Raw genomic sequence first — 10183 nt, 5'->3', positions numbered from 1 at the left:
ACCGTGGACTATAGGCTATTGAGTGGTTCTTCTTCTTCTTCTTCTTCTTCTTCTTCTTCTTCTTCTTCTTCTTCTTCTTCTTCTTCTTCTTCTTCTTAATGGCTGTTGACAAACAACTATTAGGTGCATTACCGCCACCTACTGGAATGGAGTGTGGACCAAAATTCTATATACACTCGATATAAACAGTTGGTAAAAGAATAATAAATAAAAATAAAAAATTAACAAATAAACAAATAATAATAAATAAACTATATTCTCTCCAATAATTTTGTCTTTTTCAGATATCTAAATATAAATGAATATGATTTAGCACTTGAGTCTTTGTCCAAAAGATCTTGTATGTCCAGTTTCAATTTATTGTCCTGTAAGCTACGTGTTTTATTGAGTGGTCCTCTTCATCTCTGCTCCTCATGACGTCACAGCAGCTCGTTAACCCTGACTCGCAGCAGGTGCGGTGCCATAATGGATCCAGATCAGGTTGCATTTAATAATGCATGAGGCGATGTTGGGTGTCCTCGCTATTTTTAAACCCTGCCTGGTTTCTCCTCAGCGTCTTGGTGTGACAGGGAGCAGGAGGGAGCATTAATTATAAATACCTGCATGTGCAATAAATCATCAGAGCCCAGGGGAGAGGCACTGCAGACAGGATAAATACAGGAGGTGCTCACCGTTAGGCTGATCACAAACAGAATGGAGACATAAAGCCTATAAGTGGGACAGGTTTGAACCATTTATAATATTTAACATTTAATCTGCCAAGCAAACAAGCAAAAATAAAGACACAGCAGCAACACGCCTTTCAGGTATTAGTGTTTGTTTACATCACAGTTCTGATCGTCTGGATCATCATYCATCAGAAAACATTATTCAGCATTTCTGCACCAAACACAGCAACCAGCCTGCAGAAGCTGAAGAAAGATCAGCTTTTAGCTAGTTTTATATTTATGTATTGCTAATACTTAGATCGCTTTAGCTTTTAGCTAATGTCCTTTATTAAGCTTTTAGCTTGTGTGTTTTTTAACTTTTAGCTAGTGTCCTGCTTTGTTTAGGTTTTTCTGGTGACATTTGTTTAGCTTTTAGATTGTCTTTTTATCTTTCAGCTAGTGTTCTGCACTTTTTTTTAGCTTTTACCTTGTGTCTGTTTACCTTTTAGCAAGCATTCTGACTTATTTAGCTTTTAGCTAATGCCGCTTTTCTTTCAGCTTTTTAATTAGTGTCCTGTTCTGTTAGCTCCCAGTAGTGTCCTGTTTCTTTTAGCTTATAGTTTGTCTCCAGCTTATTTTACCTTTCAGCCAATATTCTGCCTCTTTTAGCTTTTCCTTTTGTAGCTTTTAGCTTGTGTCCTTTGTTTTTAGCTAGTGTCGTGCTTTTTTTGCATTTTCACAGGAAACAGTTTCTGTAGCTTTCAGACGACAGAACAGCTGAAGGTTTTTGTGGCTAAAGAATGAGCTGCATGGCTTTAGCTTCTCTGTAGAGACTAACACATCAGAAACAAACTGTGGGCGGGGACCACGAGAATAAACTTAATAAAGGCTTGTGTCCTGGGGGGCTTTTAGATAAAAATAGTCCTTTTAATGTGAAATCGGGCCCCCCGGGGTCAGCTGGGAGTCGGCCCAGGAACCATCAGAGAATGTGGGCTTCAGCCAGCAGAAGCTGCTGAAACATCCAAGCTGAGACTGAGTCCATCTACCTGCAGGTCTTTCATGAGACTTAGGCAGGTCTGACCCAGATTCTGGTCTAAAACCCTTGTTACTGTTGGTCTAAATTGGTCTAAAATTTGTCAAATRAGAAAAAGCATGACATGAAAAAAGATGAAGATCTAGAAGCATAATGAGAGCTCAGCTTCTTACAGCTTCAGTTTAGGATGATCAGSCAGCATCAGCTGTTGGAGTGAACTCTGCCTGCCTGTTGGCAAATATCTTGGTACGTGTAGAGGCAGTAATTACTGGTAGTTTTCTGCTCAGGCTTGCAGTTCCACTGCTCATTTTTGTGTTCCTGTGGCTGTAGGAGTTTTTCTCCCTCTAAAATGTAAAAAAAAAAACTGAGGTAAGGAGTGCCTGGCTGTTTTTCCAGTGACTCATCAGATCTCAGGGCGGCTGCAGAGTTTTGGACGGACTGTTGGAGGCAGCAGTGGAGCACGTCATGCATCTTGGCAGCTTTTGAGGTCCTGCAGAGACAAAACTGTTTGAGCTCATAAAAACAGAGAGAGGAGAGGAGTTGACTGTGGGCTGTTTCTACATCCAGAGCTCTTAAACGAGACTTTAATTCATCTGCTTACCTCATAAAATACAGTCCTAAACCTTGTTCAGTTCCAGGGCTTCACGTGTCAGGACTAAATAAAACAGCCGGGCCTTTTAAAGTTGTAGAATTAATCAAAACTAACCTCAAGTGCACAAATACACACAAAAAGTCTGCTCTTGCTGCTTATTATTATTATTATTATTATTATTATTATTATTATTATTATTATTATTTCAGTTTTTCTGCTCTGGAGCCTACTCGTGTGTTAACCCAATRMCAAGGCAGAAAGACATCAGCTTTTGCTACTTTGTTCATGCAGCTAGATTGTTTTGGCTACTTGCTAGCTACTTGCTAATCTAGTCTTTTGCATCTGTTTAGCGTTTTGGCCAGCCTTTTTGCTACTTTTAGTTTTTTTTTAGTCTTTTCCTACTTTTAGCATTTAACTAGCCTAATAAACTTATTGGTCATTATCTACTTTTGCTACTTTAAACTATTGGCTTTTATAGTCATTTGTTAATTTTACCTTGTTACTTTTGATTTAAAAGTAGCATTTGGCTTCTTTTAGTTTTTYACTTTTTTATCTGTTTAGCTTTATGCTAGTGTTTTAGCTTGTTCTGCTTATTTTAGGCAGCGTTTTTGCTACTTTTAGTTGTCCGTCCGTCCGTTTTCTTCCTCTTATCTGGGATCGGGTTGTGGGGGCAGCAGCCTAAGCAGAGAGACCCAGACTTCCCTCTCCCCAGCCACTTGAAGCAGCTCGTCAGGGGGAATCCCAAGGCGTTCCCAGGCCAGCCAAGGAACATAGTCCCTCCAGCGTGTCCTGGGTCTTCCTCTGGGTCTCCTACCAGTGGGACGTGCCTAGAACACCTCACCAGGGAGGCGTCCAGGAGGCATCCTAACCAGATGAACCACCTCAGCTGGCTCCCCTTGACGTGGAGGAGCAGTGGCTATACTCTGAGTCCCTCCTGGATGACTGAGCTTCTCACCCTATCTCTAAGGGAGAGCCCAGACACCCTGCGGAGGAAACTTATTTCGGCCGCTTGTATCCGCGATCTCGTTCTTTTGGTCACTACYCAAAGCTCGTGACCATAGATGAGGGTAGGAACGTAGACCGACCGGTAAATCGAGAGCTTTGCCTTCTGRCTCAGCTCTCGCTTCACCACGACAGACCGGTACAGCGCCCGCATCACTGCAGATGCAGCACCAATTCGCCTGTCGATCTCTCGCTCCATTCTTCCCTCATTCATGAACAAGACCAGAGATACTTAAACTCCTGGGGCAGGACCTCCTCCCCGACCCGGAGAAGGCARTCTACCCTTTTCTGGCTCAAGACCATGGTCTCAGATTTGGAGGCACTGATCCTCATCCCAGCCGCCTCACACTCAGCTGAAACACTCCAGTGAGAGCTGGAGATCACGATCTGATGAAGCCAATAGGACCACATYATCCACATAAAGCAGTGATGTGATACTTTTAGTTGTTTTGCTAGACTTTATCTACATTTAGCTCTTAGCGAGGGGTTTTCTCCATTGCTTAAACTTGGGTTACATTTTACATATAACCACTTTTTGCATCAAGGTAGGCTTTTGCAACTTTTAGCCACTGACCAGCCTATTGCTACTTTTAGCGAGCCCGTCCATCCGTCCGTCTGTCCGTTTTCTTTCGCTTATCCGGGGTTGGGTTGCGGGGACAGCAGCCTAAGCAAAGAGACCCAGACTTCCTTCTCCAGCCACTTCGGCCAGCTCATCAGGGGGAATCCTAGGGCATTCCCAGGCCAGCTGAGAGACATAGTCCCTCCAGTTTGTCCTGGGTCTTCCTCTGGGCCTCCTCCCAATGGGACGTGCCCAGAACACCTCACCAGGGAGGCGTCCAGGAGGCATCTTAATCAGATGCTCGAGCCACCTCAACTGGCTCCTCTCGACGTGAAKGAGCAGCGGCTCTACTCTGAGTTCCTCCCRGATGACTGAGCTTCTCACCCTATCTCTAAGGGAGAGCCCAGACACCCTTCAGAGGAAACTCATTTCAGCCTCTTGTATCCGCGATCTGCTCTTTCGGTCACTACCCAAAGTTCGTGACCATAGATGAGGGTAGGAACGTAGGCCAACTGGTAAATCGAGAGCTTCACATTCTGGCTCAGCTCTCGCTTCACCACGATRRTCTGGTACAGCGCCCGCATTACTGCAGATACAGCACCAATATCCTGTCGATCTCCTSCTACATTCTTCCCTCATTTGTGAACAAGACCCCGAGATACTTAAACTCCTCCACTTGGGGCAGGACCTCCTCCCCGACCCGGAGACGGCACCCTACTGGTTTTTGGCTCAAGACCATGGTCTCGGAATTGGAGGCACTGATCCTCATCCCGGCCGCTTCACACTCGGCTGCAAACTGCTCCAGTGAGAGCTGGAGATCACGATCTGATGAGGCCAATAGGACCACGTCATCCGCAAAAAGCAAGGATGTGATCCTAAGGTCACCAAAAAGGATCCCCTCAACACCTTGACTGTGCCTAGAAACTCTGTCCATAAAAGTTATGAACAGAATCGGTGACAAAGGGCAACCTTGGCCGAGTCCAACTCTCACCAGAAACGAGTTCTACTTACTACTGGCAATGAGGACCAAGCTCTGGCACCGGTCGTACAGGGTCCTAACAGCCCATATCAATGGGCCTGGTTCCCCATACTCCCGGAGTACCCCCCACAGGAGTCCCCGAAGGACACGGTCGAACGCCTTCTCCAAGTCCACAAAACACATGTAGACTGGTTGAGCGAACTCCCGTGCACCCTCCAGGATCCTGCTGAGGGTGCAGAGCTGGTCCGCTGTTCCACGACCTGGACAAAAACCACACTGCTCTTCCTGAATCTGAGATTCGACTATCCGACGGACTCTCCTCTCCAGGACCCCTGAATAGACCTTACCAGAGAGGCTCTGACGTGTGATCCCCCTAATGTTGGAACACACTTTGCGGTCCCCCCTTTTAAATAGGGGGACCACCACCCCGGTCTGCCAATCCAGAGGAACTGCTCTCAATATCCACATGATGTTTTAGAGTCGTGTCAACCAATGCAACCCTACAACATCCAGAGCCTTAAGGAACTCCAGACGAATCTCATCCACCCTTGGCACCTTGCCACCGAGGAGCTTTTTAACCACCTCAGTGACCTCGGCACCAGAGATTGGAGAGTCCRACCCAGGGTCCTCAGGCTCTGCTTCCTCATGGGAAGACGTGTCAGTAGGATTGAGGAGGTCTTCGAAGAATTCCGCCCACTGACMCACAACGTCCCRAGTTGAGGTCCGCAGCGCACCATCCCCACATAAATAGTGWTGGTGGCGAACCGCTTTCCCCCCACCGAGATGCCGGATGGTGGACCAGAATCGCCTCAAAACCGTACAGAAATCTTTTTCCCTGGCCTCTCCGAACTCCTCCCACGCCCGAGTTTTTGCCTCAGCGACCACCCGAGCTGCAATCCGCTTGGACTGCCGATAGCTATCGGCTGTTTCCAGAGTCCCACAGGCCAAAAAGACCCAATAGGACTTATTCTTCAGCCTGACAGCATCCCTCACTGCCGATGTCCACCAAGCGGGTTTGAGGGTTGCCGCCACGACAGGCACCGACAACCTTACGGCCACAGCTCAGGTAAGGTACATATATGTATATATAATGGAGGTACAGAACATGGCCCACTCAGACTCAATGTCCCCCACCTCCCCTGGAACGTGTTCGAAGTTACCCCGGAGGTGTAAGTTGAAGCTCCRCCTGATGGGAGACTCTGACAGATGTTTCCAGCAGACCCGCACTATACGTTTGGGTCTGCCAGGTCTGACCGGCATCCTTCCCCACCAACGGAGCCAACTCACTGCCAGGTAGTGGTCATTTGACAGCTCCGCCCATCTCTTCACTCGAGTGTCCAAAACATACGGCCGCAGATCAGATGAAACGACAACAAAGCCAGTCATCGAGCTGCGGCCTAGGGTGTCCTGGTGCCAAGAGCACATATGGACACGCTTATGTTTGAACATGGTGTTCGTTATGGACAATCCATGATGAGCACAGAAGTCCAATAACAAAACACTGCTCGGGTTAAGATCTGGGGGGGCCATTCCTCCCAACCACGCCTCTCCAGGTCTGACTGTCATTACCCACGTGAGCGTTGAAGTCCCCCAGCAGAACGAGGAAGTCCCTGTTAGGAGCGCTCTCCAGCACCGCCTCCAAGGACTCCAAAAAGGGTGGGTAATCTGAACTGTTRTTAGGCGCATAGGCACAAACAACAGTCAGGACCCATCCCCCCACCTGTAGGCAGGGGGAGACTAYCCTCTCATTCACTGGGGTGAGCCCCAACGTACAGGCACCGAGATGTGGGGCAATAAGTATGCCCACTCCTGCTCGGCGCCTCTCAGCATGGGCAACTCCAGAGTGGAAGAGTGTCCAACCCCTCTTGAGGAGACTGGTTCCAGAGCCAGAGTGGTGCGTCAAGGTGAGTCCAACTATATCTAGTCAGAACCTTTCAACCTCACACACCAGCTCAGGCTCCTTCCCCAACAGAGAGGTGACATTCCACATCCCTAGAGCCAGCTTCTGTAGCTGAGGATCGGACCGCCAAGGTCCCCGCCCTCGACCACTGCCCAACACACATTGCACCCGACCCCTACGGCCCCTCCCACAGGTGGTGAGCCCATGGGAAGGGGGACCCACATGTCCTCTTCGGGCTGTGCCCGACCGGGCTCCATGGGCGAAAGCCTGGCCACCAGGCGCTCGCCAACGTGCCCCACCTCCAGGCCTGGCTCCAGAGTGGGGCCCCGGTGACCCGCGTCCAGGCGAGAGAACACTCAGTCCATTTATCATACTCATCATTAGGGGTCTTTGGGCTGCACTTTGTCTGATCCCTCACTTAGGACCCGTTTGCCTTGGGTGACCCTACCAGGGGCATGGCAATATAGCTCCTAGGATCATTGGGGCACTCAAACCTCTCTACCACGACAAGGTGGCAGCCCAGGGAGAGCCTGCTTTTTGATTACTAATATCATTTTTAGCATTTTTTGATTAGAAACTCAACTTTGCTGCTCATAATAAAAAAGTATTTTCTTTACAAATGTGGCACAATTTAAAGTAAAATAAACCAGTTTCCCACTTTTAGAAGATTTATTACCAAGAAGTAAAGTTACAAGAAAGAAATAAACAAACTACACATTTTTGCATTTTGAATTGAGATTTTTTTTCCTGATAATATACAATTCATTTGAAAGCTACTGTATTTACAGTAAAAGTTTTTCCATTCTCTTTTCTTTTTGATACCTTTCATTTACTTTACCATTGCTTATCTCGTCCTGCTTCTTCCCTGTTTGTAGCATCATCTAGTGAAACATTTATATCAGTCGTCAAAATAGAAGCTCAAGAATATCCTGAACATTTATTCTTACTCAAACAAGCACCGTTAGCTACCATCTTTATTTCTAGTGGTGTGCATGGTTCACTACTAATTTTTGTTTAGCAAATTACCGGTAGCTGTTTCACTAACTTTACAAACCATTAGCAGACAAATTAGCTTCCACTATATTAGGTTTTATCAATTTTAACAAGCTAACATCAACAGATTTGTGTCAGTCCCACCAGTCTTCACATGGTTTCTTGGCAAATAGTGAGCAGTACACTATTTATTAATGACTAATGTATATTAATGTCATAAGGGAGCCTTATAATTATTGYACTGTTTTACACTTTAAACTAGGGCTCCCTAATGACATTTATGCATGTTTATCAGTCATTAATAAATAGAGTACTGTCTTATACTTCACAATAAGGCTCCCTTTGATTGTGGATATGCAAAATGCAGTAATACAGTACAATATTATATGTGCAATATGTGTTTCCAATACATTGTGTTTACAAGGTAGTAATCTAGTCTGAAATGTTTAATGCAGCACTTCAGATAACATGTACATAAATAGATTTGGCTCACTATTTGGCAAGAAACAAAATAGGTTTTTCTTTTTCTCATCCTTAATCAATGCTTAATAAACACTTATTAATGATTTGTAAAGCTTTTACAGATGAATTAATAACCTTTCTATAAACTATAAGGGGAGCCTTATAGTTAAATGGTACCAGCTATATTTGTAGTTAGTGAACCATGAGTTAGCAAAGCTAACTTTTTGGTTAGCTATGCCCACCACTGGTTGTTCCTGTAGAGCAGATAAGAAATATATGAAGATCAGTCTCATGAGGTTCGTCTCTGGTGTCCCATGATGGACCTGTGTCTGTGGCAACAGAGCCAGAGGGAGTGACATTATTCCTGGGTGAGCAGTGGAGAATATTTGAATGACATCAGAAAGACGTCTTCAGCACATGCCATGTTATTGACAGTGGGTGAAAGGAGGAGGAGGGACAAAGAGTGAGACATTGTCCTCTGCTGCCGTTTTGTGTGTGTGGACGTCTTGTCTGGAGAATCACGCAGAGTCAGAGAAATGACAAGGCTCTGAGAGGAGGGAGGGAGGGAGGAGTGAAAGTGGAAGGCACGAGGGAAAGATGGGAGGAAGCAGAGAAAAGCAGCCAGAGGGGGCGGAGGAGAGAGCGCTGGAGCATCTGCATCAGCCCCAGCAGGAGGATGGGAGGGAGGAAGTGGAATGTGAGGAGCTAACGCCTCGCCTCACACTCCTCCCTCATCCCTCCGTCCCCGCTGAGCATCACAACTCCCTGCTCTGAAGCTGGGGTTGCTGCACCTGTTGGACCACTTCCTCCATAGATGTGACCAAGATGAAGTTCAGAAGCTGAAGTTTTTTTCTCTGGAGTGGCATCATGGGATGCACCACCAGCGTGGTCCTTCTGGAGGGGCTGYGCTCCATCCTTCAGAGGAACTGTAGCTACATAAAGGGCTCAGTGGAGCTGGGAGCTCTGGACGAGGAAGAGGAAACTCTGAGTTTTAAAAGATCTTATCTGTGGATTCCAACCACTGCTTTGGTAAGTTCAGCTGTCTGAGCGGTTCTTGTTGTCTAATTTCAGCCACTTTACAGCCTTTTCTAATCACCTGCCATTAAAAGGTACAGGTTGTGTTTTAACTTTGGTTAGCATTCCCCACCCCTGGGAAGGGATATTGCCCACTGCCTTGCATGGTGTTGTGTGATCTGTTAGCTCTCTGAGTGTGTGATTGGGATGACTCTCAGCTACCACACCAAGTTTTAGCCCAGTATCAGTAAAATACAATACAGTACCAGTATTGACGGAGSTTTACCTGTTTAATGAGCTGTGCCCGTTAAACGTCAGTCGGTTGTAGATCCTGACTTCCTGAGTGAGTTGTTGTTGTTTTTCTTTGTTGGCTACATTAAGCTACTTTTGTTTTTAAKTTCGGTCCATTTGCTGTCAGGTTAATTTGTGTTGAGTCAACAGCTTTTAATATCAGACATGAGTAGCTTCAAGAAGGCTACCGTAAATCAAGAACATTATTGACGCAGGGGTTTTATACCATGTTGGACCTTCTACACTCCAATCCACTAAAACAGCCTCAGATGAGTTAATCTTAAAAATTCAATAGAAAAGAAAGGATTAAGGAAAATAATCTAATTTTGATTTTACTTTATTAGTCAGTTTAATAAAGTACTATGCTTCTGATGAAGTATTTAACAAGAATATTTTAAAGTTTAGAATAATGGGGACTACACAGCTCAAGCATTCATGCCATGCCACATTAATTTAATGTATTAATTCACGCAAGTGGAAGGGCTCCTTTTGATAACAAAATAATGGTAATAAAATTAACAACTCCAGGTACAATGTGATCAGGTTCTATTTACTGCATGTAAAGCTAGGTGTTAAGCAAAAAGTAACTAAATGAAAGCCTATTAGGGCTGTGTATTGGCAAGAATTTGGTGATACGATACATATCATGACAGAGGGGTCACGATACGATATATCCAGATATATTGCGATACTGTAAGCAAGGCGATATAT

General features: G+C 45.6%; 1 protein-coding gene across 8 annotated transcripts in view; it reads left to right on the top strand.

Moving 5' to 3' along the window:
* The window catches only part of dock9b (dedicator of cytokinesis 9b), a 148412-nt gene that overhangs the window by 12130 nt on the left and 126099 nt on the right, over positions 1-10183 (top strand). For 2 of the 8 annotated variants that reach the window (XM_014022224.1, XM_014022223.1), the window contains exon 1: positions 8933-9196. The exons of 2 other annotated variants lie outside the window; for them this stretch is intronic. In XM_014022224.1, the coding sequence (XP_013877678.1) occupies positions 9035-9196 (162 nt within the window). In that variant the 5' untranslated portion in view covers positions 8933-9034. Of the gene's footprint in view, positions 1-8923; positions 9197-10183 lie in introns of those variants that run through there. 4 more of the 8 variants (XM_014022218.1, XM_014022216.1, XM_014022225.1 and 1 more) reach the window with 3 other exon arrangements.

The sequence above is a fragment of the Austrofundulus limnaeus genome, unplaced genomic scaffold (assembly GCF_001266775.1).
Source record: "Austrofundulus limnaeus strain Quisiro unplaced genomic scaffold, Austrofundulus_limnaeus-1.0 Scaffold320, whole genome shotgun sequence".
Lineage (NCBI taxonomy): Eukaryota > Metazoa > Chordata > Actinopteri > Cyprinodontiformes > Rivulidae > Austrofundulus > Austrofundulus limnaeus.
The sequence above is the reverse complement of the archived record's forward strand: the minus strand, read 5'-3'. Positions and strand labels throughout refer to the sequence as shown.